A 27,684-nucleotide genomic window follows, 5' to 3' on the forward strand; every position below is an offset into this window, starting at 1 on the left:
AACCACTGCAGACAAGAGTAGGAGGTAGGAGATGGTAAGAAATAGAGAAAACAGAGCTTAAGTTATTTTACTTGTAATATCAATATATTATCACTTTTTAAAAAACTTATAATACAAAAGGAATACTAAATGCATGCAAATAAATATTTAACATCCTTATTTAATATGTTTAATTTTATAAAAATTGCCTAGTATTATTGCATTATAAAATCCACACATATATAGTTTAGGCATTTGTAATATAAAGTTGCTTTTAAATTTTATTTATGTTAGATGTCTATTTTTTATAGAAAATATGAACTTTGGGTAGTCTAACAGGATTTTTAAGTATAGACATTGCCAAGGGTTATTCTGTGTAACTTGGTATTATTATTCATTAGATATGTCAGTAACATGCAGCAGTGTCCAAAGGTGTTAACTATATTGCATTTTGATTTTATTGTTTATTTTTTCCTTCAAGGCTAGAAACATATAGGAGAAATACAACAATTTTTGAGATAATTATTTGTGGAGGTACATGAGTAACACTGTTATTTAAATTTTTCTTTTATGAAATGGTCAGTGTTTTCACTGTAATAATAGCTCTAAACTTTGATACATTCCTTAGCTTTCTATGTGTATGAAAAAAAGCAAAAGGAATTACAGATTAATATTTACTGAGGAAACAGCCCAACAGTGGTACAACTACTGGACGTCACACAACGGAGAAGTAACAGAGTAAGGACACAGCTCCCAGTTTGTCAGATTAAAGCCAAAGTTCTTCTCTATGTGTTAGTTAAGTTACGATGCCGATAGCTTATCTTTAGATAATTTATAATAAATGTAGACCTTTAGATAATTCATTTCTAGCAAATCGTAATTTTTTACATGTCACATTGCTTTCTTCCTGCAAAAATAATTTAGAAGATTAGCTTATTTCAGTTTTTCAATGGTAATGTTTATTCACTTAGTCAACTAATATTTATTGAGCTGTAGGGAGAAATAATGCAAATTAAACAGATATAATCCCTAATCTCCTGCAACTAATTCCACATCAAAACTTTGTTGGCCAATTTAAGGTAGTTACCGCAAGAAGTTTTGTTCTTGTTCTAGAGATGTGTTTGTTATTTAACATACTGTTAATGATTCTCTTTCAGAATTTCCTTCAAGTCTTGTAAATGAGTATTTGGTTTTAGGGTATATATTCTAGTTTTGGAAACAACTAAACATCTAAACCTAAATGGAAAATATAAGTTACGTGGTCAATTTAGAGAACTTTTTTTCCTTTGGGTTACCCACCACCCTGTCGTATTCATTACTATTATAAATTAAAGTGTGATTGGGCTGCTTTTCTGACTTCTAATGTAAATGTAACAGTAATTCCATCAAATACATTTATTTTTTTCTAGCAGCGATTGGCAGACTCTTGGGATATCATTTCTAAAGCCTCCTGATCCAGCTTTGGAGAGAACCACTCATGTTCAGTGAATTTTAAAAATTGACAGTCTCATTGGTGTGTAGACAAACTTTGTACACTTTCTTAGCCTGTGTCTGAATAGAGAAAAGGATATGACATGCAATAGAAAACAAACTAGAGAAAGGAAAACTGTCTGATGGCAGTGTTTTTCTTGAGTTGTTGGAGAGAATGTTCACACAAATACCATGATTTTGTTTTTTACCATTTCCTGAAGATGCTGCTCCTTGTGTTTGGTGTGGTCTCATTCTGTTTCTGCCTGACTGTAACGTCACATTTGTCCAACATTCCTGATCTTTTATTGTAATGATGCTGGATCACTTAAATTATGCAGTACAGTGCAATTATATTTGAGGTATGCCTTTCTGTCTTAGATGTAAGCAACACAAAGCAGATATTGTATATGTTTCATTAATGTTTGTATTCCTTAAGGTCTCATCACAATTAATATCAAATGAGTGAATAGATGAATACATGAACAGAAGAGATTCTGTAAAAGACAAATTTATAATTCCATAGGTAACAAAATGAGGGTTGTACTTCAGCCAGAAAGGAAAAAAGAAAGAATTAAAAAAAAAGAGTCCCCAGGTTTTAATTACTAACGAACAGGGCATACATTATGTGTTGGAGTGTGTCGGATCAAAGTGGAGCTTGGTGAGAAGGAAGAAGTGAGCTAAAAGAACGTGTGTGCAGCTCCTGTGTACTTTACAGTGCTTACACGTGTGGAAGTGGTAAGCTCTACGAGGCTGACGATCATATGTTCTATACTCTGTAGTAGGAAGTTCCATCATAAAAATTATTAAATAAGGTCTTTAATACTTGCCTCCTTAATTATTAAAATTTTTCATTTTAAAATTTTACAGATTACCTGCAAAATACTGGAGTTGCAGATCCAGGATCCGTAAGACTCTACACCTTGAATCAAGCATTTATTTGGTATCCTCTTCTATCTTTTCTTCTATCAACTCTATTATTTCTAAAAAGAATTAACATATTTGCCATTAAGAATTTTTTAAAAATAATATTACCCACACTTTCCAATGCCTAAGAATAGCAAAGTGGTGAAAAGAGAATTAGATGATGAGGTTATTGAATCTGTCAAAGACCTTCTTTCCAATGAAGACTCGGCTGATGATGCTTTTAAGAAGAGTGAACTAATTGTTGATGTCCAAGACGAGAAGGATACAGATGCTGAAGAAGTGTCTGAAGTCGAAGATGAAAGACCAGCTTGGAGCAGTAAGCTACAATACATCCTGGCCCAAGTTGGATTTTCTGTAGGCTTAGGGAATGTGTGGAGATTCCCATACCTATGTCAGAAGAATGGGGGTGGTAAGTTTTTTGTTCTTTTTCTTTTTTTTTTAAAGTGATACATTGCTGAGTAAATTTTAATAGATTATCTCAAACAGCTGCTTTTGTTGCTGGCGTCACATTATTTTATAAATTATGAATTCCATAATAAAGCAAGGGGTGCTCTTGTTGAAAGTGAGCTTAACTCTCTTTTCAGAATAGGTTTCCATAGGAGCAGATGGCTTGCTATGAATACACAAGGATTGCTTTAAGGGTAATACATTCTCAGATTCTTTCCATGGATGCTATTAAATGTCTCTAAATTACTGGCTTTTATAACCAATGTTGCATCCCTTGTGCCCCTCGGTTATTTTAGGAGAAAAACCTAAAGTTTCTGGAATAAGACAATATTGTTGAAGAAAGAGAGAATTTTCTATTACTTATATATCTGAATTTTAAGTAGTTTAACTCTTCATAAAAGCAAAAATTACATATAATATGGAATGAATATAGTCTTCAAATTTTGACCAGAACTTTGTAGATCCCAGTGGAAGGGATTTGACAGGATAATTAATAGAATACCAGATTCTCCGTCCTTAGATATCATATATATTTGTTTCTTCTATAGTATTTGCAATGTTTTGTTTTAAAGAAAACTTTAAACAAATTCTAATCCTTAGTTTTAAACAAAAGTATCTATATCAACATGGTATTATAATTTTTTTGTATTTCTGCATGTAAGTACCAAGGGATGTTTAGCAAACATTTCTTAAAAATCAAGGGGGGGAAAACACATTCAAAGGAATAGATTGTTCATGTAGGACATAACTTTATAGTACACCAAAGTCAAACTGAATGGTTTGATGCTGGTTTGAATCTTTATTATTTATATGCATGGAAGCTGTTAAAATGTGTGGTTAAAAACTAAATACTCCATATGCCTCATTTCAGTACCCATCAGATAGAAAAAATATTTTGGTATTTGATTCCAGTTTGTGATAGTTTTGTCGACTGGACAAAATGATTTTATTTTATGTTATGTTATGTTATTTTTTTTTTTTATTGTTTATGCTGTTATAGTTGTACCAATTTTCCCCCCTTAGCCCCTCTTCCCAACCTACCTCCCATTCCCACAGTCAATCTCTACACTGTTCATGTCCATGGGTCATACATATAATATATATGGTTTTATTGTAGATGTAGTTGCAACTTACACATCAAGTGAAATAACATAACCATTCAATACAGAATGTCTTCTTAGCCACTAAGAGATAAAAAGATAAGGTGTTATGTTGACAAAATATGTTTAAAATCTTGCTTAGCTAATTCAGCCAGGCACAGACTAAACAGGTTTGAAAAAATTAGCCTGTTTGACAGATCTTCTGGAGATGTATGAACCAATACATGAAGTCAGTGATGCGCGGCATATCGTTCCACTGAAATCGTGAGCTCCTTTTCTAGTCAGTGACATCCCATATAAATTATTTATCAAATCAGCATAAGCAGCTATGTAGCATGCTGCTTTTTGTTCTCTCAAATCCTTGCATTTGCCAAGACCGGCGGAAGATGAAATCGGGTTTTCAGACCTCTCACCTTATGAGTCTTACTGTCCACGCTGTTTAGGGAGAAGGCTGCCTTGGTTGAAAAGTTAGGTTGCTTTCCATTTTATGCAATTTTTGTCTTGATGGAGAGCTCTAAAGAATTGCATAGTTAGTAATTAGCAAAAATGGCTCTCTTTCCAATGTTCATGTAAAAGTAATCAAAATGCCCTTTCTAGTATTGTTTCCTCCTTCTAATCACAAATACTAGAGAGTGATATTACAAAAAAACAGTGGAATTTTATTCTTTCAAGATGGTTGTCAGAGTACAAAAGACTGTACTCAGTGTGCAGAGTAGTGTTGAGCTGTCTAGGTATTCCAGTAGTATCTTCTGGCTGCTGAGTCAGAGAGCCTCAGGCTACCCAATTCTTACTTATTCATCACTTGAGATACTATATGAATAATAGAAGTAAAAAGTAATAAGCCTATAAAAGTTGATTTTTTCTGAAGATACTATACTTAAAGCACAATGGTTAAGCTTAATAAATGGTACAATATACAAGCTACCAGCCCAGTATTTGAAGTCAAGTTGACTGTGAAGCCTAGCTCTTTTGGACACTAGTCATGTGATCTTTACAAGTTAACTTACTTCTTCTGGCTTATTTCCCACATCTATAAAACAAAAATAATGGTACCCCATTGGATTATTGTAAGGAATAAGTGAGTAACTGCATGTAACAGGCTTAGAAATGTGCCTAGCAAGTGGTAAATACTTATATTTTAGCCATAGGTGTTTTTAATATGGAGGCTAATTAGAGTAATTTGAGTTAGAGGAAAAGCTAAGTATCTAAGAGTGTGTCATGCACATGAGGGGAACCCCCAAAAGTTGGAATTATCTTCTGAAAGATGGGCCCTTTGTAGTACATGCCTCCCTCACTAGGTGAGTGTTCTAGAACCTATCTGTGTCAGTGTACCAGCTGGTGGTGTTGTGAGAGGCTGTGTCCGGCTTCAGTGCATTTTTTTTTTTTTGAAGACTCTGTGTTCGTCCATTTCATAATGATTGATTTATGAGTATACCTGCCCACACCACATAGAATGTTCAGCAGTTTTTGACCAAAAATGGCATGACTCCTGTGCCCCACCCTCCCTATTCACCCGATCTCATCAGAGCAACTTTTTTTGTTTATTCCTCTGAATGAAAAAAGCCCCTAAAAGGAAATGTTTTGCCGGTATGGAAGAGGGGAAACAAAAAACAGCAGAGCATGGAAAGGCATTGAAATTGACAAGTTCAAAAACTGTTTTGAGCGGTGGGAAAAATATGTCTCGATAGTTGTATTGCATCAAATAGAGAGTACCTTGAAGCTGATTGAAGTTTAGACATGTAAGAATAAGTACACAATATTTATAAATGAGTTCTGTTTTTGGGGGGTCCCTCTCATACATAACTGAGGAAAGATTCACAGTGTGTCCAGTGTTAATTAATTCTCTCTTTTTTTTCCTAGTCATTCACACACACATAAATCCATTCACATTCTAGGATTCAATGCAGGTGTTGAAATGCACTTTCAGTCCTTTGGGAGACATTTTAAGGTCATTAGTACCTGAAGGTTATGAATCGTTTTAGAGTGAGAAATTTGGTAGTTTTGTCTCATCAGCTCACACATCCATACTTTTACATTACATACTCCTTTGCAGAGTCAACTCAGGTCCGAAAGACTGAAAGTCAGGCATACGGCAGTCGAGATTTTCCCCTGACCACTGTATTAGGGAAAATTCTTACATATGGCCATTATTTCAGCAATAGATAGATACTGAGATAAATAATTAGAACAAAAATTTATTAATTTTTTCAGCAGAATGCTCAAAAATTTGAATAGCTTCTAAAATCTATTCAATCAATACCCCTTAACACTTAAAAAAATGGGAAAATACAATAAATGGCCTCTTATTTAAAAAGGAATTAGTGCCATTGATTAACCCATTTGACAGTATCTGGTTAGACAAAACTCCAGTAAGAAATTTGAATGTAGACCTTGGAGGTTATTTCATGAATGATTTGTATATATATTCTCATGTAGAAATTTGTATAGACTTTACATTTAACTTTATCAATTTATAGTCTAAAATTAATATTGTCAAACTTGTACATTTTTAAAAATCCTTACCCAAGGATATGATTTTAGAGAAAAAGGAAGGGTTGGGGGAGAGAGAGAGAAACATCTGTGAGAGAAACATCCATCCGTTGCCTCTTGTTGCATCCAAGATGGATCCAAGAATTGCATCCATCCATTCACCTCGAACCCGCAACCTTTTGGTTTATGGGAAGATGCTCCAGCCAACTGAGCCACCTGAGCAGGGCATCAAACTAGTACATTTTAAAATCACTATTCATGTATATTAATTTGAAATATAGTTGTAATTTTTTTAAGCACGGAAACTTTACTACTAGGATAGTGGCACATATTTTATAATAGATATGAAATATCTTTGTTTCTGTCAATCTCACTACCCCATCATAGAAATTTGGAAAACAAAAAATTACTTCTTTCCTGAAGTATACTTTTTATATGAAGTATATATGGGAACAATGACATTTGTTTGTGATAGAAGTTATTTTATTTTTATTTGTTTTTAGTTGAGGCATCCATTTTTCTCCCCTGTGGTTATTTAGGAAAAAAAGTCAGTTTTGTTAACATAAAATCTCATTCATTCTAATTTATCCAATTTGCAATGCATTATTTAGATGAGCTTGAATAAAATTTATACACATTGCATGAATAAGATTTCCATGAGTTTGTGAAACCTACTTGAGGCAATAATTAATTTTAAGGAATCAATTATTTTTATAGAAAAAGAAGTTGTTTACCCTTTCAATAAAATGAAACCAAAACTACTCATCGATATTCTTACTTTCATCAGTTATTTTTTATCAGAAACTCTTTGTAGCAGTCGAATTGAGGTTTCAAATACTAGAAAGTTTAAAGTAATGAAATTGCATTTTCTGTAAAGTCCTTTTTACTTATACAGTGTAGAAGTTCAAATATCATCTTTATGAGATAATCAGAATTAGTGTATTTTCACAGTAGAAAATATAATCTATTTTATTGGTTCTTGTCTCTGTAGGTGCATATCTTTTGCCATATTTAATACTACTTATGGTAATAGGTATACCACTTTTTTTCCTGGAACTTTCCGTGGGTCAGAGAATTCGGAGAGGAAGCATTGGTGTGTGGAATTACATAAGCCCTAAACTGGGTGGTATTGGATTTACTAGTTGTGTGGTAAGTTTCCTGATATGATATATTCCATGTAACTTTTACAGTGTTTGTAATTGTATAATTTGTATGTAAATAGAACTTTTGAGTGTGTATTGCTACTCAACTTTTTAAATCATCTTCTAAGAAAACACTTCAGGAGCTTGCACTAATATACAGAACAAGCTAAACTCTACTAATATAATTCAGTCTTGTTAATGCATGTTCTTAAGAACGGTAAGAGACTTATCTTTTTAGAAGAGATAATGTGTTTTAAATGAAAATAAAATGAGTAGGATTTTTTAAATGCTGATTGAAGTCTTATACATATCTCATTGTTTCAAAAGAAGGGACATGATAGGCTTAATGTAATCATACGATTTTACTTTGCAGGTGTGCGTTTTTGTGGCTCTCTACTACAATGTCATCATTGGCTGGAGTTTGTTTTATTTTTCTCAGTCTTTTCAGCAACCTCTACCTTGGGATCAGTGTCCTTTGGTGAAAAATGCTTCACATACTTGTAAGATATGGACAATATGTTGTCATATTTAATGATTGTAAAGTTGGTAAAGACATGAGCTTTTAAGATTTTTAAAATAATGTAGAAAAAATTTTCAAAATTATAACTTTCATCACTTTTAGGATTGGCATACTCAGAGACAGAATTTTGGTACCATCTAAGTTTAATAGTTCTCAGATTATTTTTTCTCAGTTAAGTATAGTTAGCAAACAATATTATATTAGTTATAGTAGTTTCAGGTGTATAGTATAGTAACTTGACATATCTATTCCTTACATACAATGTGGTCACCCCACTAATTCCGGTAATCATCTATTACCATGCAAACTTAGCAAAATATTATTAACTGCATCCCCCTTTTCAAGTTATTTCATTGTGCCCCATGATATCAGGGTGAAATAAGCCTTCAAGTGTTACCTTTGACAGTATTTAATTTTGTACACTTTTTCTTTCTTTTTTTTGTCAGAGGTGCATGATTTATTCTCCAATTTCTGGAAAAGGGAAAAATTTCAAAAAGAAGAAAAATGAATTTTTCTAAAGCTGGAACTAACAAAGTTCTTTTAAAATGTCTTTTTGTTTTCCTCTACCAGAGTTCTCATACTTTTAAAAAGAGAATTTAAAGACAGGAAGGATTCCATACTTACTATTGGCCATCATTCATCAATTTTTGAATTATTCTGTTTTGATTAGCACAATGGAAGGTGCTAAAACTGAAATAAAACCCAAGAAACAGGCATAGTATACTATCCCACACATTCTATGCAGTCCCATTTATTCTTTGAAATATAATTGTGAAATAACACTGTGCAAGTTTAAGGTGTACAATGTGTTGGTTTGACACATTTGTATGTTTCAATGTGATTATCCCAAGGGTGTTACTGACACCTCTATCACATCTCTTGGTTGCTGACATGGAAGAAAAAAGTCAGGGCAGTGAAGACATGGGGCAGTGAAGGAGAGAAAGAGGAGGGACCCTGGAAGAGTTCTGTAAAGGAACAGATAGGAAAGGTTATTGGCTTGGCAGGCTTTATGGCCTCTGTCAAGAGCTGTAGAGAATATCCACAATAGATAGCATGCACATAAATGGGCAAGACCCCCTTATGATAAAACGTTATAAAAATAGAGGGTGGTTGGATTTGACCTGTAGACCAGGGTTTGCCAGCCCCTTGTCTAGCAGCTAATTCAAACACCCTGGCCCTTTCTGATGAGGTTGTTCTTTGGTTTGCGCTCAGCACATAAGTGGATGACATCTTATCCTGGAGGACCCTGGTTCTGAGAACCCCTGCCCTTCCCTGTTCCTCTAGCAAGTGTACACTTTTCTTGATGTCTTACATTTTTTAGTACAATAAAACAAAGGACAAAAAAGATGTTAGATTGAAGAAATTGCTGTTATGTCCTTGGTTCTGTTATTTCATGGTTTTCCTATCATTTATTTTTATATTCTAGTGTATAAATAAAGAACATTTCCCTATAGTGATGTCCAATAAACAGAGAATGCAATTCACATGTGTAGTGTAAAATTGTCTAGTAAACACATTATTAAAAAGTAAAAAAGAAATAGGTGAAATATTTCATTTAATTGTATATATCCAAAATGTTAACATTTCAATATATAATTAATGTAAAATTTATTAATGTAATAATTTGCATTATTTTCTCATACTAAGTCTCCAAAACCCCCCTTGTATTTTATATTACAGCACATGTCATTTGGATTAGCTCACTGCAAAAGTTGCAGAGAGGCAGCCACAAGCACATTTGACAGCTCTGCCCCCGGAAAATGATTCGGGGAGTAGAAGGGACTATACACTTGATATGTTTTAACTACTTTGATAAAAAACTCACATATTCATATTCATAAATGTGTAATCAGAAATATCAAAGAGGATACGTGTGTACTGAAGTTTCACATTTTTCAATTAAGTTTTTATTGTGAATTTAAATGCTTCTGTAGAATAGTAATACTTTTCCTGGAAACGTTGAGAATTGATTTCCAGGCTTTCTGGGAAAAAAACTGTGTCATTGTTCTTTATAGTCCGAATGATTATTCCCTTCCTTTCTGCAGTTGTGGAGCCAGAATGTGAAAAAAGTTCTGCCACCACCTACTACTGGTACAGAGAAGCACTGAATATCTCCAGTTCCATTTCTGAAAGTGGGGGCTTAAACTGGAGGATGACCATCTGCTTGCTGGCTTCCTGGGTCATGGTCTGCTTGGCTATGATCAAAGGCATTCAGTCTTCTGGAAAAGTCAGTATGTTAAGAGCCCCTCCTGATTCTGTAATCTCTGTGGGCAAACTGCAAGGAGCACTTCATTCTGGGTGTTTACATTAAGGAAAGGAAAAAAGTAAAGATATAAGTGTTTTATAGTAAAGTCTAAAGTAATTTATAAACTTTTCTTACTTCATCAAGATTTTTGAAATTTTTTGTCAGTACCTATTTTCTTTTGCTATTTTTTTCAGTTTACCCTAATATTTTAGTTGTCTGATTATCAGTCATTTCCAAATGGGAGATTGGGGGAAGTGGTAGAATGAAAAAGTTGTTCATTGTATTTGTCTTGTATCATTTATTTTTCTGTCCTGTAGTTTTTCTAAGGAGTAGCTGCATACATGACTTTAATAGGGTCTCTAACGTGGAGTGTTTCCTGAAGATCTGAATATTGTTAGGTGGTTGCGATGGTCTCCACAAGGAACTCAGAGTAAATGTAAAAGACTAAAGGGCACGCCTGCCCGGGCAAATGGGAAATTTTAACAGCTGTGGTTGAAAAGACATTCAGTGAATTCTAGAAACCTCGATTTATGCTTTTTAAAGAACAAATTAGGAAAGTAATTGCTAATCACTCTTTTGCTTTCACATTACACTTTTTTCATTATTACTGTCATTGTTTTAATGCTCTCATAGCTCTTGGCTAGGCCATAGCAAGAATTTATTATTGGTTCTTTTCTCTGCCTTTAATCCATCTCTACTGTTTTTTCTTTCCAAAGCATAGATCTGATTTTGTATCTTTACAGGCTAATATATTACCACTCACCATCATATATTAATAGAAAAGGAGGTAATGGTGGTAGCAATAATGAATGATGATGGTGAAATGACTTTGACAATGATCAGAGCAAGAACAATAACATGTCAGTATTTATTGCATGTTTTTTTTTCCCCTAAGCACTAATAGGTACTTTATTTACTTTATCCTATTTAATTCTAAAGAAAACTCTGAGAAGTAGTTACTACTTCCAGGCCTGCTTTACAGAAATAAAACAATTTGGTAACATGCTCAGCATGTCACGGCTAGTAAGTAATTGCTAGTACCTGGGGTCAGAATCAGCTCTGTCTACAGCACCAGTGGAAAACACAAGGCCTGTGGGCAGAAGCCAGCCCTCCCCTGGTTTACTTTTTCCTTTTCAGGAAGCTGTGCTAAAGTCTTCATTGAATTCAGATCAGTGCCTTTAAGAGCTCAAATACTTACTGAATTAATAAATGACTGGCAATGTAATTGGTACATAATTTTAAAAATACAGCACAATAAGGATGAGTTTATTGTTAAGTGGATGTATGCAGAAAGGAAAACTAACTTTCTATAAATTCTATGCAATATTTTTGAGTATCTAGTATATGTCAGGAACTGGTAGATATGCAGAGATGAATAGGCCACAGTTTTGTCCTCATGGAACCTGTGATGTAGTGGGTGCGGCAGGTAATCACAGCGGAGTAAGTGCAGTCCTGGAGGCATGTGAAAAATGCAAGGTAGCGTAGAGGTGGCCACTGCAAGTAACATGGACTTGGGAGGGCTTTTCGCAGAGGAGGTAACCTTTGGGCTAGAGCATCAATTTTCAACCTTTTTCATCTCATGGCATGCATAAACTAATTACTAAAATTCTGCGACATACCAAAAAATATATTTTTTGTTAAACTGACAAAAAAATAGGTACAATTTTGATTCATTCACATTGGACAGCTATTGTGTTGGCTGGTTTTTTTTTTTTTTTAATTTGACAATCCAAGGGAAAAGAGGTCAGTGCCCCTTGCTAAATAGTCATATATTGCATATTTAAAAATTTTTATGGCACACTGGTTGAAAATCACTGGGCTGGAGTACGTGTTTGAAGACGAGCTTACCAGAAAGTTCAGAGAAGACACTGGCTGCGTGGGAAGCAGCATGTAGAGAGCCCAAAGATGGCTGAGTGCCCCTTTATGACTTTTGCGTACAACTTGTGCTGCCATTGGGAGATGAAACTTGTAAGTTGACTTACAAGTTTACAAGATATTAGAGTGTCTACTGGGCACTGTTAGACCCATAGTCCGTTGCTTAACAAAAAATGTAGAACATTTGAGGATCTTTAGCAGTTCATTGACACCATCAGATCTTTAGTCTAAAAAGATCATTCTGGTAGCAGTGTGGATGATGGATTTCAGGGATGAAGGGGGAGATGGCAAGGAGAATGTGGAGATGAGGTGATGAGAAAGCTGTTATAATAGTGACACATCACTGAGGATGGGAACAGAGGTACAGATGTGAGACTTCCGTGGAAGAATCAATAGCATTGGTTGATGAGCTGGTTATGGGACATGTGTGAGAGGACGTATTAAGGGTATGATTAGCCGGGACAAATAAAATTAAAGGAACTGTCATTAAGTAAGTGGAATTAATTAAAATAAGTCATTTATAAGGCAGCAAATTTGAGTTGTTTTTTAAAAAAAAGATAAGCTGTTTTGCAAAAAATGAATTCTTGCTTCTGGCTAGCCTCAAGGTTTGTGAAGAAGAACCATAAAAAGAATAATTTTAATTAAAGTGAGATCAAGCCTACTTAAACAGATATGTAGTAGACTGACAAATTTAAAGGATGCTGAAAGTAGACAAGAAAAATAATAACAAGTACTACATCTGAAGTCTTTCTGATGAAAGCAATGTGGGTGATTTGCAGTAATCAAGGAATTAAACCAATTTGAAATGATTGAAAAATTATACTTCATTATAACTAAATTAAAATATAATGATTTTAATTCAATATTAATTTTAACTATGTTGAGATTTTATTCATAATAAGTTTTTCTTAGGGTGTTCCACATACATTTAAAAAGAAGTACAATTAAATGCAATTAATAAAAATAACTATAAATAGTTTAAAAATTAAAATAAATGCAATTAAATAAAAGTGGATAGAACTATAGAGGTGCAAATTATGATGTTGACTTAGAGCTTGTTTGTCTATAGTGATTATGGATTTGTTATCTCTTACCTGCCCTAAGCCGTCCTCTGCTATGGCAGTTGCTCCATTCTTCCAACCCTCCCTCCATTCCTTCCTTCCATAGATACACACCCCTGGAATACACCTCCCACGTGCCGACAACTGTGCTAGGTGTTTGGGATGTGGTCGTGAACAGGAGAGAAAAGGCTCCTGCCCTGAGAGGGCTTATATTCCAGTAGGGGAGACTGGAAATTAACAATCAAATACATAAAAAACCATAATTTCAACAATGCCTAGTGCTGTCAAAAAAATAATGTCATGGAGGGTTCATGGGGCACGAGGGAGGGCAGTTAGGGATATCGGATGGAAAAAAGCATAGCCTTATTTTGACTGGTGTGGAGAGACTCCTGGAAAAGATAAAGATGAGACATAAATAACAAGGAGAAAAGTCCTGAATAGATGAGGGAGATGAGTGCAAACCTGCTCTCGCCCTGAAGCTGAAGGGCTTAGTCCATGGACAGGCAACTAGGGCCCGTGGGGCTAGAGCTCAGCAGGGGCGAGGGAGAGTGGCGGGACAGGCCCTGCTGTAAGGCTCTGCAGGTCAGAGGGAGGAAATGGGATTTTTATCCCAACTGTATTTGAGCACCCTGGAGTATGTGAAGCAGGGAGTGAGCTAATTCAGGTGATCTCTGGTTAGCCTGGAAACGAGTCAGGAAACTATTACAAATAGTGCAGGACTACTGAACCTTTGACCTTAGCCACCGGGTGGATGGTGGGCCATTTACTGAGGTGGCGATGCGTGGAGACAGGTCTGGGGGAAATTCAGAAGTTCCCTTCTGGACCTGAAAAATTTCAGAGACCTAAAAGGCTCCACATGGAGATGTCTAGGAGGCAGTAAAGATCTGATTAGGGCAATTCTTTCTCTATGAAAATATCTGCTTTATTTTAATGGTGAAAACTGTGGAAGCAGAAAAGTCAAACCTTTACATGGTTATTTGGTTATTTGCTCAGTTGTGTAGGAGACTTAACAGGGACCACTCTCAAACCCAGAAGCTATACAGAATTGTAATGCAAGTTTGGTCAATGGAAAATAAAGGACTATTTTTTTTTCCTACCTTAAATCATTAAATCAAGACTAATAAGCCATTCTAAGATGGCTAGATAGGTTATTGATTATTTTATTAATCGTATAAAAACTAACTCAAAGTATAGAATAGAACAATATGAACTATAAAAAATATAGTTGTTAGTGTGCTCACCTATTTTATTTTTCTCTTTTTCTTTGCAGGTCATGTATTTTAGTTCTCTGTTCCCATATGTGGTACTTGTATGCTTCCTAATTAGAGCACTCCTTTTAAATGGTTCAGTTGATGGCATCCGCCACATGTTTACCCCTAAGGTAAGTACAGTATTTCCATATAAGGCTTTTAAAATGTTCTCACAGTTCAAATTAAGGGATAATTGTTCCAACGTATATAACTAGACTTTTAAACTATAGTCGTTATGTTATCTAGCCTAGATAAACCAGAGATTTTATATATCTATTATTATATTCATCTCCAATTTTAAATGTCTCCTTTTAGTTCTAGAGTAAGGCTATCACTATTTAAACTTCAAAAATTCCTCTTTTATATTAAATTAATTTCCAATTTTTGCACTTGTAAGTTTTAGGACTTTTTAGTCTTTACTCTACTTCCTCCTCTATTTCAGTGGTTCTTAACATTTTGTGTCATGGACTCCTTAACAAAAAATAGAATCTTACCAGAAAAACGTAATGAACATACTAGTTTACTTAGAGTCTCAGGAAGTGTACTAAAATCCATGGACCCAGGTTAAATCCCATCTCAGAGAAAATCTATCTTTTCTTGTTTTGTTTTGTGATTTTGTACCTTCTAGAATGATATTTCCATGATGATTTTGGGAAGTTCCGCAACTTTTATAACATGTACTTTTCAGGAAAATTCTCATTTGGTCTCGTAAAAGGCTTAGAACTTATTCTCTGTCATTCAATTTAGAGGTGAACTCAATGTTGGGTACACGGAACCCAATAATCAATCCTTGTGGACCTGTTATACTCATTTGATAGTAAACAAAACCAAGTTTTGAGGCATATATTAACTTGCTTATTCACTGAAATGAAGTTACACCTCACTATTACTTTGCTAACACTATCATTGGCAGACACTGAGTTATAAAAATACAATTTCAAAAAGAATGGTCCTGGTGTGAGATTTGGGCAGAAGATACTAACTAGCTTCCCAAAAATTTTTTGTCCCTCCTAGCAGTTGCCTTGACACTGTGTAAAAGAGGCTGTGTTCTTCGGGTGCCTGGTTCCAGCGTGGTGTACATCCTCTGGTAGCAAAAATACTGACATTGGTGTCTGGTGTTCTTACTAGTTCAAAAGTGCTGTTTACCACTCGGCGTTGTTGGAACACTTCAGTGAATATAACTAGTTATGATTTATAAATTTTAGCTACATGATAATATGTAATATAAATCATCTGCAATGAGGCATACTTAGTGACCAAATTTATTTTTGTTTGTAATATTGAAAAAGGCATATGTTCTGTGTTTAAAACATCTAGCTTTGGTGTGGATTTCTGGCATGTCATTTCTTTCTAAATTGGCAGTTGTTTGAGACATAATTCTAAATATTTGATTAAATAGGTATTTTACAATTTAAACCTTTTGCTATGACACTTTTACATGGCCCCTATATTAAAATTTGCAGCATAATTTACATTTTAAACCCGGACTAGGATCACTATTAAAATATAGTTAATTCTTTCTTCAGCTCATGTGATAGTAAATACAATAATAAGAAGTTGTTTTTAATTACTTTTAATTTACATTATTTGTATAAGGGAGAAAGTAGCTAAACACAAAATATTCCCTAAACCTTGAATGGAAACAGTTCCTGAGTTGGAAGTACAGCAAGCTGAATAATATCCTCAGTAAACGGGTGCTTTCTGCCATCTAGTGGCTAAAGTAGGGATAGACAGTTGATTGTACAGAATAATAAGGTAGCCGTGGTCAATAGACAATATGCATGTCTTAGTTAATTGTACATAAATTATAAATATAATAATTATGTTTAATAAAAGCTTTATACATTTCAATAATAATAACTAAAATTAATTGAACAATTAATCCCAGTGTTTGGAAGAACCAGGGCTTTTGTAATCTATCTGTTCACATTTCAGCTCCACCTCAGAAATGCTCTATAACCTTAGGTGGCTTACTTAACCTTTCTAAAATTTAGGTAATAGTGCAACCGTTTCATGGATTGTGAGGATTAAATTGGATAATCTATATAAAGTGCTTATCAATATGCGTGCCACCGTAGTCCACATATGTTAGCAATTTTTGAGCACTTAGAGTGGTGGGCAATGTAGTTAAGTCGTATGTCTTACTACTTCCATCAATGAGTCGAGGAAGCAAAAGCTGAGAGAGGGCAGGCCGCTTACCCTAGGTCGCACTGTTTTTGTTTAGATTATTAAGTGACAGAAAGAATCAGGGTCTGAACTGTGGAATTCATGTTCTCGCCTATGTCTCACACTGCTCCCAGTAAAGGCACTTTGATCATTGCCTAAGAAGTAAAGCAGAACTACTGGGAGTTTATGTTCAGCACAGATTCAGAACTTTAGAAATTTGCATCTGAAAGGGTCTTAGAGATGATATACCCTTGTAGTTGCATTTCTCTAATTTTCAAAGAAAAGGCTTTCAAAAAAGCTTTTTTGAATGAATGAATAATATATAATAAATAATACATATGTGAATATGCAAAGCACAAATAGTTTACCACTCTACAATGTTTATAATTATTATCTGCTTTGGCTGTTAGATTTCTGCCAGAAAACACAAAACATAAAATATTAGTTAAGTAATTATTAAACTTTTATTGATAATTGATTTAATTTGATAATTTGATAATTTGCTTTGGAAAGAAAGCAAAGGCATAATAGGAATAATTGAAGAGAATTTTTCTTTTAAGAAGTCCTTTGATGATTTGTCTTAAAGATATTAAAAAATCCTCATAGGTAGAAAATTTCCCTGTAAGTAAAATCTCCATCTAAAAGCTTGATAGCCTGTAGTATTTCTTATTCATATGCCTTGTTTCTTTTTCAAATGAAAAATTTGTTTCTACTTAAGAACAGATTATCCCCCTGATTTAAATAACCTTTAGGTGCATAAAGATTATTATGATATATTTAAACAATACAACTAATTCCATGTAGATTATTCTGACATGTTATTTTGCAGCTGACTTCTATTACGTTTAATTTTAAACAGCTTGAAATAATGCTGGATCCCAAGGTCTGGAGAGAAGCTGCTACTCAGGTGTTCTTTGCCTTAGGTCTGGGGTTTGGTGGTGTCATTGCCTTTTCAAGCTACAACAAAAGAGACAACAACTGCCACTTCGATGCTGTGCTGGTGTCCTTCATCAATTTTTTTACTTCTGTTTTGGCAACATTGGTGGTATTTGCAGTTCTGGGCTTCAAAGCAAATGTCCTAAGTGAGAAATGCATCGCAGAGTATGTATATTTATTTCCTTTAGGTTTTTTTTTTTTAAGATTTCATTTATTTATTTTTAGACAGAGGGGAAGGGAGGGAGAAAGAGAGGGAGAGACACATCAGTGTGTGGTTGCATCTCATGTGCCCCCTGCAGGGGACCTGCCTGCAACCCAGGCATGTGCCCTGACTGGGGATAGAACCAGCCACCCTGTGGTTTGCAGGCCGGCACTCAATCCACTGAGCCATACCAGCCAGGGCAATTTCCTTTAGTTTTTGATGGCATAATTATATTAAAATATATTCTCCCCCAAGATCTTGTTCATTAACACGTTGTTCTATTTTTCAGAAATTCGAAAATGATTGTAACATTTTTGAAAATGGGCAACATTAGTCAGGATATTATTCCCCATCACATCAACTTATCGGCTGTTACTGTAGAAGATTATCACTTAGTTTATGACATCATTCAAAAAGTGAAAGAAGAAGAGTTTCCTGCTCTTCACCTCAATTCCTGTCAAATTGAAGATGAACTAAATAAAGTGAGTAGGCTGTGGTTAAGCAATAAAATAAGTGTCATTCACTTAAAATATGCATCTAAAAAGACTTAATTTTTTAGGAAAATGATGTTTAAAATGCCTGTTATACTCTTTTAAAATTAACATTCTTTATTTCATAGAACAACTTTATTAAATCATAAAGGTTTCCTTTACTTTAAAAAACAATCTCATTGATTCATCCACAGTAATTTAAATTATGAATATAAATTAAGTAATTTCCGTCATGTAAAATGAAATGAGTCCAAAACCTTTCCTGGTATAATATTTCACATAAAAATTGTATTGCGGTTATCACTTAACATATTGCATGATTACTTTGACAAGAATGATACTTGGCCGTTTTAAGTATTGGGTGAAACAAGTTATGGTTAAGTTCTTTTTCTTAGCCAGTGAAATATATTTGAATAAACATAAAATAGGTGAACATTAATAAATATTCTTGTACAACTTGTCACCTTCTCTCTAAATTGCCAAAAAATAAAATATAATAGAAATTAGTCATTAATTGGTTGCTTTAAAATACCTAACTATACTTGAGACTAAACATAAAGAATCAGGTGCAGGAAATTATTGGTAAAGCAATCATTAATATAAAAATCTTGAATTCTATAAGAAAAGACAATTACCATCTTACCCTTAAAAGTTTTTTTGTTTTTTTTTAAAATTCTGGTCTACCTGTTTTCTTTATGAGATAATACAGTGAACTTGAAGTTAGTTGAAAGGCACAGTTTCTTAGGGGGCCATGTGATGTCTGCATGTTTGTTTCCAGTCACCCCCAGGCATTATTTAGAGTTCTCTGTAACTCAGGTACGTAGCCAACACTTCATACTGCTCTGTGCTCATGTTGCTGTTTGTATGTCTCATAGGCTGTCCAGGGAACTGGGTTAGCTTTTATCGCCTTTACAGAGGCAATGACGCATTTCCCTGCATCTCCCTTCTGGTCCGTGATGTTTTTCCTCATGCTGGTAAATCTTGGGCTCGGCAGCATGTTTGGAACTATGGAAGGGATCATCACGCCTATTGTGGACACTTCCAAAGTGAGGAAAGAAATTCTTACTGGTGAGTTTTTATGTATTGGACTTTTCATTGACTGATACAGGCCATTTTACTCTTGGTGAGGGATCAGAAGTAGAAATAGGGAAGTGTTCTATTTTGGGTTTTATTAATGTGTGTTTATTAATGTATATTGCTATTATTTTTTATTTATATAGTTCTATAATCCAAATGATAAATTTAGTATAGATTATATTAATTATTAGTGATTATTATATTGCTCTTTATAAAGTGATGTTATCATGAATTACTGACACTTAATAAAGTCATAGAATGGTCATGTATAGATTTGTATGCAAGTCAAGTAATTAATTATAACAAGGTAGTTGAGATCTGATATTCCTTTTCCAGGAAGTGCATAGCTGGAATTGATAAATGAAAACTTGCTTCTTATATAAAAATAGCAACTGTGGTCCACTAGTGGCTAATATCTCTAGATAGAAAAGAAAATAAAACAATTTATCAGTTCTGATGCTTATTAATAAGTTCAATCTGCAAACATCTATTAAAGTACCAGATTTGTACTGCATTTGAGGGACATAAAAATATAGGAGAAATTGATAGCAGAGATACAGGAGGGCCTCAACTCAAAAAGTAATAGCACTGATAATCAAAACTAAGTTGGGTAGATAAAAGACTTGTATCGTGTAACATCCTGACAGATAGCATAATAGAGACTTTCTATACTATATGAATTAAGAAGAAACAAAGATCATCTACATATATGATTTTACTGACGATAAAAGAGCGGGAAGTTGAATGGGGAAGGGGAAGAGTCTTCTCAGAGGTCAGAGGACAGCATATAAATAGAGCTAAAGAGAGCAGCAAGGACGCCATTCAGACCAGAGTGCAGGAGCAGTGTCTGTAAGTGGTGCCAAAATAAATTGTGAAAAACAGTATGTAGGTGATCTTGAATGCAGTAGTTTACAGGCTCCCAGAGGCTCTGTTTTTAAAAATTTAGTAATAATGTATATGTAAATAACTCTCACATATATACCTTTGTCACTTACTGCTCTGCAAACTGTGTGTGTATGTAAAGCAATTTCAGCAGTTTGTTAAATATTGATGCTAAATGTCCTCAGCTCAGGTGAACATAAATGAGAAACTTCTTTCTCTTCTCCCAAAAGGCAGTCTCTACTTCTTCAGTTTCTATTTCCCTTAAGGCTGCCAATATCCTGCCGGATGTGCAGGCTAAATAACAGTCATCCTTGCTGCCTTCCTCATCTTTGTCCCATGTTCAAATCCCCCTGAGGTAAGCAGGCTTGCAAAATTAAGGGAAAGGCAACAGTATAGAGAGAAAAATACACAGGTAGTGTTTGCTGTCTCCCACCGGGAGACCTATTTGGTCAGAGCAAAGGGGAATTACTCTCTTCCCCCATTATCTGTCTTTGGGATCAAACCTATATTTCAAGCTACATTTTACCCTGATGAAACGTACCTCCATCAACCTTGTCAGACATGTTTTTGCCTTTTCTGATACTGTGGTAGGACTAGATAAGTGAATTAATCATTATCTTTTCCTCTCACATCACTACTAAACTCTTACTGTCTGTACCACCTAGAACACACCTTCTTCATATTTGCCTTATTCTGTGGTGTGATTAGAAGACAGTGAAAGTGACACAGGTTGTGGTTCATATTCGAGTTCTGCTACCTTCATCTTGAGACTTTAAGTACAATATATTGTGACAACCATTTAGATATTTCAATATGTGATAGACTCCAAGTGTAGTACACATTATTTTTCCTTTTCTACACGTACATTTACCCATTTATGTATGCTGTAACTCACAACACTAGCGTAGTGCTGAGGAGGTGGAGGTAATGGATTTATTTGGCCCATACTTACTGAGAGTGTCAGGGGAACACTATCTTCAAACCCAGGGATATCGTTATTCCCCCTTGTTTCGCTTTACTCACCTCTGCTAAGAGGTGTTTGAGAACTAGAACACGGTCAGCTTTTATTGTTGAGGACTTCTCTACTCATGTGCGTGAGAGAATAAATTGTCAAATGAAACTATGGGAATAGTGTATGGATCCTACTGCAGAAACTCCTTTTACATGGTTCTTCTTAGTTACTTGGATAATTGGATTCCCAACCCTGTTATAATTGTATTCCCAACTAATCTTTTCAGGCAATATCAAGGTAAAGATTCGGGTTGGTGCTAAGGAAGGGTCTGATCAGATTTTTTCAGTTATGCTTTAAAAATAACGATGTTTTAATCGAATATAAAAATAATATATTTTATCACAATCTTATAAGCCTCATTACTCTCATTATTCATACAAAATTCAATATAGCTTCCAAAACCATAAAATATTATTAAAACTAGAAATGCTCTGTGAACATTTACTGCCTGAAAAGGTCACTTTGCTGTTAATAAAGAGAAGGAGGACATGGAGATTTATACTTTTTAAATCTTCTCAGTTTTGCCTCATTTATTAATTGGGCTTGGTAAGGAAGTTTGCACGGACTTTGGGAAATGAGTTGAGTTAATGTCTTACAATTAATTTATTTAAAATCTGGGCTAACTCCAAGTTAATTAACTCCCAATACGTCATACTCTATAGTATCAGGAAAGGTATTACCTATTGATATCATTGACAAGTTATAAAAGAGAAAACAAAATTAGTTTGAATATAATAATTCATAATATAGTTTAAAATACTCGATTCTGAATAAGGGTTTAATTTTTCATTTATTCCTTTTGTCCAGTTATCTGCTGTCTTCTGGCATTTTGTATTGGCCTGATATTTGTTCAACGCTCTGGAAATTACTTTGTTACAATGTTTGATGATTATTCTGCTACACTGCCTCTTCTAATTGTGGTCATTTTGGAGAATATTGCTGTATCCTTTGTCTATGGCATAGATAAGTAAGTTTATTTTCATCTATATTTTGGAAACACCAGTTGTCATTATCTACTGATATTTCATTTAGAAGAGGAAGAAAATGACTAGAGGGAAAAATTCTATAAAATCAAACCTTTGTGAAGGTTCTATATTCTCCTATTAGGAAGTTAGATAAAATTGTGTAGATGGCAATATAGACTAGGACTCTGGAGCTTTGATTTAATTCTGGTTATCAAATAGTAGCTTCCAAGATTTACTGAGTACCGGCTAGTACTACTGGCAGTCCATGAACCTTGTTGTTGTGAGCTGTTACTGCTCCCTACATTTCCCAGAGGAGGAAACTCAGGCTCAGTGAGACACCAAGTGACTTGCTCACCTGCAGACCTGGGATTCATAGCCGTTTCCCCTTAACTCCAAACCCTGTTATTGTAATTATTTTTCTAACCTGCTTTATTAGAGGAACTTTATTTTTTATGCTACATAATGCCTTGTGTAACAGGCCAGTTTTGGGAAACTATCTATCTTGCTCTAAGATATACATGTCATTTTCTCTGCACGGACTTTATATTTATGTCGAGTCATTACTTGAATTTACTAGATGCCTTAAACCTCTGAATTGTATATCTACTTGGTGTGAAAAATATATATACTTGCTGTGAGGTGAAGCATTAGAGTAATCTCAGAAGGAAAAAGTCCCTGGAGTTCTTGTCCAATATTTTTTAAAGTTGTTGTTTTTAGTGAACATCTATGGACTCAGGCAATAAGATTATCAATCTTATCAGAGGTCTGTGTAAAGTAGGAATGAGTGTGTTGAATGAAGACCAGAGTCCTCTTAAACAATACAGAGAGAACATGAATGGTGTTGAATGAGTTTTGTGACAAAGCTTAGAGAGTGTTTCTATTTATTACTGTCAAAATCTCCAGATGAAGAGTGGGGGAGCTTCCATTTTATAATCATATATTAGCAATAGTAGCAGTGGCTGTCTGGCATGCATTCATTCCTAATCATCTTAAAAGTACTCTGGGATAACTAATAGCACCCATGTCACACACGGACAGTTGGCATACTTATACAAGAGGACTTAATGTGTTATTTGCAGAGCCAGGACTTGAATTTAGACCTTAATTTCAAAACCAGCCATCTTGACACTCTGTCAGCCCACCCCCATGTTCTAACCTGCAATATGTTGGAATTTGATGATGTGTTGCAAATACTGTTCTCGTGAAGTACAAAGTCATCAGTAGGAGGAGACTCTTTAGTAATTGGCTTAATAGGGCTTTTGCAAAATGAAAATTACAGTATGTAATTAACTGTCTCCTTTTTACTTTATGTATGTTTTTAATTTATGTCATCTTCCAATATGACTTTTGATTCTGTACAGAATGTCATGTGGTGTCCTTTCCAATCCCCTGTCAAATCATTGATCTAATGCACATTTATAAGGTATTACATAAACCTGAGAAATAATTACTTTCTTTTTATTTAGGTTTATGGAAGACCTAAGAGATATGCTGGGCTTTGCTCCCAGCAGATATTACTACTATATGTGGAAATATATTTCTCCTCTGATGCTCTTATCACTGGTAATAGCTAGCGTTGTGAATATGGGATTAAGTCCTCCTGGCTATAACGCGTGGATTGAAGATAAGGTAAAATACTAAATGAGGAAGTTTTTGTTTTTTGCTTTCTTCACAGTATATTTTGATGTTTAATGAATGGTGTTGCTTTTATCCAGGGATCTTAAGATTTATATTTTGTTTTGGTCCTAAATATGTATGATATTTTTATACATTGTAAAATTTTTAAATACATTTAAAATACTAACTTGGTTCTAATTAAAGTAGCTTTTATTCATGTCACCATGGATGAACTAGTAATTATTTAGCCTTTAACTAGAAAACATCTTGCTTAAACCACCAGAAATATTTTTCCTGTATAAATTTATTAAATTGTATCGCAGATACTATGTAACAATGAAAATGTGTGTTAGCCATGTAGACATAATTTTAACTAACTATAGAAGTTTTGTTATAACTATTTGATATTAGCAATGACTCTTTCAATTCTGTTGTCAAGCTGCATTACCCAAATAATAATGCAACTATAAGGTATATAGGAGCTGTTATAAAAGTTTTCAGAGGTACCTCTGACCTTAATTCTATGGGCAATAATTCTATACAATAACAATTAAATTCATGACCGGGGCATAAATAAGTTTGCTATCTTTTACCAAAACCCCTGGTCCCAGAAATGCTTCAAGATTTAGATTTTAGAAAGTTAGCATGGCATGTGTGACAGGTATCTACTTCTCAAAAACAAACTGCCCCAAAATGTCATGATTGAAAGCAATGCTCATTATTATTTATTGGGTGCTATGGGTGAGCTGGGTGATTCTCAGTTTTGCCTGCACTAACCCAAGTAGTTGATTAAACTTGGAGAGCCCAAGTCTCTATAATTTTTCATTCTTGGCTTCTTCCAACCAGTATGGACTCGGGGCAGCATTCTATGAAACAAGCAGAAATTTCACGTCCTTTAAGGCCTAGCCTTGAAGATGCTTAATGTCACATCCACATCATTCCATTGGACCTAGCAAGTCACAAGACCAGCCCAGGTTCTTTGTTTTAAAACCTGAGACAAATAGAATATTTTCCCTATATTTGCAGGGAAAAATAGATTATTAATTCATATTTCTGTCTCTAACAGGCATCTGAGGAGTTTCTGAGATATCCAACGTGGGGAATGGTTGTCTGTATCTCTCTGATGGTCCTGGCAATACTCCCCGTCCCAGTTGTCTTCGTCATTCGTCACTGCAACCTCATAGACGACAGTTCCGGTAATTTAGCTTCGGTGACCTACAAGAAAGGGAGGGTCCTAAAGGAATCGGTAAACTTAGAGGGAGATGATGCAAGCCTCATTCATGGAAAGATACCAAGCGAGATGTCGTCTCCAAATTTTGGTAAAAATATTTATCGGAAACAGAGTGGATCACCGACTCTGGATACTGCTCCCAATGGACGATATGGAATAGGGTATTTGATGGCAGATATGCCAGATATGCCCGAATCCGACTTGTAGCTGGGGGGAGGGATCAGCGGTTTTATTTAGTTCATTTTTGTCAGTGAACATTGGCTCCACGAAGAGAAGCTTTAGGCCTCATTTATCAGAGGGTGATCTCAGGTGTTCCACGGCTGCGATCTTCAACCCTAACCGTGTCTGTAAATTCAGCTAGAGTATTCCTTTGGATTCTTTGGTTTACATTTGCACAGGCAGAGTTACAGAGGAAGCTTACGATGACAAAGGTTCATGCTTGTAAGAATTTTTAAAAATACTTTTGGTATTTTTTTCAAGTATTTCTATCTCTAAAAAAAAAACAAAACAGGAGTTACCTCAGTTTCTAATAATTTCTGGATGTAATAGTATTTGTAACTGCAAAATGGTATACTTCCAAACGTGCAAGTTTGCCCTCAGGTTAACTCCAGTATCACAACGAACGGCCCTGTCCGTCGGCGCCTCTCAGCACGTCTGCATGAACACACTGTGTAGATAGGGTGCACTTATTTTGGTAGCACTGATACCTTGTTAGGCAATTAGTTGAAGAAAACTGCAAAATATTTTCTTATGTAACAGTTATATAGAGCAATAGTATCAAGGACTAAGAAGGCACAAATGTTGGGATGAAAGATTATACTCAGAGGTGACCAAGGATCATGTGTGTGACGGCTGTGTGTTTGGCGAAAAGCACGTGTGAGGAGGATCTAAGGGTGAGTCGCCCAGCACTCTCAAGAATTATGCAGATCCCACATTTTTCTATGCCACGTGCCTCAAAACCTACTTGATGTTTATTGGGAATTCAAGATTACTCATAGTATATTTATATAATATACTTGCAATGTATATAGGTGAATAATGGTACTCTAAGTACTGATTTGAAAACTTGAAGCAAGATGGCATTTTATTTCATATATTTCTGTTTTGCTTCTGTTTTATGCAAATATAAATCCTTTTTTAAGTGATTGTTAAAGTTGTATGACATTACATTTTAAGCTACAAATAAAGTTAAAAAATGATACTTGTTTTCCACATTGATTTTTCCTGTATTGCCTGAACTGGATTACTTTGCACTTCCGTGAGCACTTAGGCATTTCACAATAATTAACCATCCTATTCCAAGTGAGGTTAATATATTGATTAACAGAGTTACTACCATTTTAGAGACAATAGCAAATCGAGTATTATGGTTAAATAGTGTTAAAATGTAGAACCACAATGCTTGAAAAACTACTTGTCATCTCCCAGGAAACCACATATACAGTTGACAGCTTACTGGTCAGTATTGTCTCTGAGGTGTAAAAAGTTAATGATTTTTTTTGAAACTGTTGAATATATGAAATTGGATGAAGCAGGAGAACTCCGTTGAGTGCCATCGCATTAAGAGACTTTTATTTATAACTGTCCTATCACTATATTAATTACACTTTTAAAATAATGAATGATAGAACAACAAAATAGGGGAGGTCGTGCCCAACATACCCACTGGTTTCTTTTGGCCGAACACTCTTGGTCTGCTGCAGACATACATTACAGAGCGCATCACACCATTTAAAGTACAATTCCACTGGGGATTAAAATTTTTAGTTTGTTGTTTTACACATTCAGTATATTTTGTATCTCAATAAAATATTTTATAAATTTTTTAGATTTTAAAAATATTTTATAGATAGGCAATATATGCACATTATACAAAACTCAAAGATTATAATTCAGTGTAGAATTTCCCTCCTCAAATTTCTCCCAGCTTCCCACTTCCCATCTTTGAAGGCAGCCATCATTACGGTTTATCATGTACCCTTCTGCAGATGCTCTATACATACACTACCTAATTGGCAGCATTCCGTATTCTTTCTTCTGAATCTTATTTGTTTCAATGAATAATCTATTTTGGACAGTGTTTCATATGAAGGCACATAGACCTACTTCATTATTTCAGAAGTTGAAGTAATATACATTTTATTTATTTTTGTGTTGAAGCAATATTTTTATGAGCTACCCCAATGTTAACAAGTTTGTAGCAAACACATTACGTGCCAGCCGTGAGCTTATCATGATACATTGCCAGACAGCAATGCTTTTCTTTGTTCCCCCTCTTGCCGCGAGGGCTCATAGAGTTTGGACACATGCCTTCCACTAGGGACTAGGTCTCCATCTTTCTATTCACAGAGTGATGTGAGAATGTAGGAATCGTATTTTTGAGAAGGAAGAGCATCTAAACTGTTTCTTATGCTCTCACTTGGCTGGCAAATGAGGAAACCAGGCCATAGAAATTAAAAGTAAAACAAGGTCTCTGCTTTTTGGTTTTTCATTAGTCAGTTCTTCAGCTATTCATCCATTTATTCATTAGCTCATCCTTTCAGCATCTTTAAGAATCAACCTTAGTCATAAGCCAGCACACCGTTGTAAGTAGACTATGAAT

General features: G+C 34.8%; 1 protein-coding gene across 1 annotated transcript in view; it reads left to right on the forward strand.

The window, feature by feature from the left end:
- Positions 1 to 26,458, forward strand: part of SLC6A15 (solute carrier family 6 member 15) — a 42,912-nt gene extending 16,454 nt beyond the window's left edge. Inside the window, exons 2-12 of the mRNA XM_053921450.2 lie at positions 2,317 to 2,782; positions 7,402 to 7,559; positions 7,926 to 8,052; positions 10,118 to 10,299; positions 14,524 to 14,634; positions 17,529 to 17,770; positions 18,097 to 18,289; positions 19,174 to 19,366; positions 22,077 to 22,236; positions 23,701 to 23,863; positions 24,918 to 26,458. Coding sequence (XP_053777425.1) covers positions 2,494 to 2,782; positions 7,402 to 7,559; positions 7,926 to 8,052; positions 10,118 to 10,299; positions 14,524 to 14,634; positions 17,529 to 17,770; positions 18,097 to 18,289; positions 19,174 to 19,366; positions 22,077 to 22,236; positions 23,701 to 23,863; positions 24,918 to 25,289 — 2,190 coding nt within the window. The 5' untranslated portion in view covers positions 2,317 to 2,493 and the 3' untranslated portion in view covers positions 25,290 to 26,458. The remainder of the gene's footprint in view (positions 1 to 2,316; positions 2,783 to 7,401; positions 7,560 to 7,925; positions 8,053 to 10,117; positions 10,300 to 14,523; positions 14,635 to 17,528; positions 17,771 to 18,096; positions 18,290 to 19,173; positions 19,367 to 22,076; positions 22,237 to 23,700; positions 23,864 to 24,917) is intronic.
- The last annotated feature ends 1,226 nt before the right edge of the window (positions 26,459 to 27,684 follow it).

This window comes from Desmodus rotundus, chromosome 3 (assembly GCF_022682495.2).
Source record: "Desmodus rotundus isolate HL8 chromosome 3, HLdesRot8A.1, whole genome shotgun sequence".
NCBI lineage: Eukaryota > Metazoa > Chordata > Mammalia > Chiroptera > Phyllostomidae > Desmodus > Desmodus rotundus.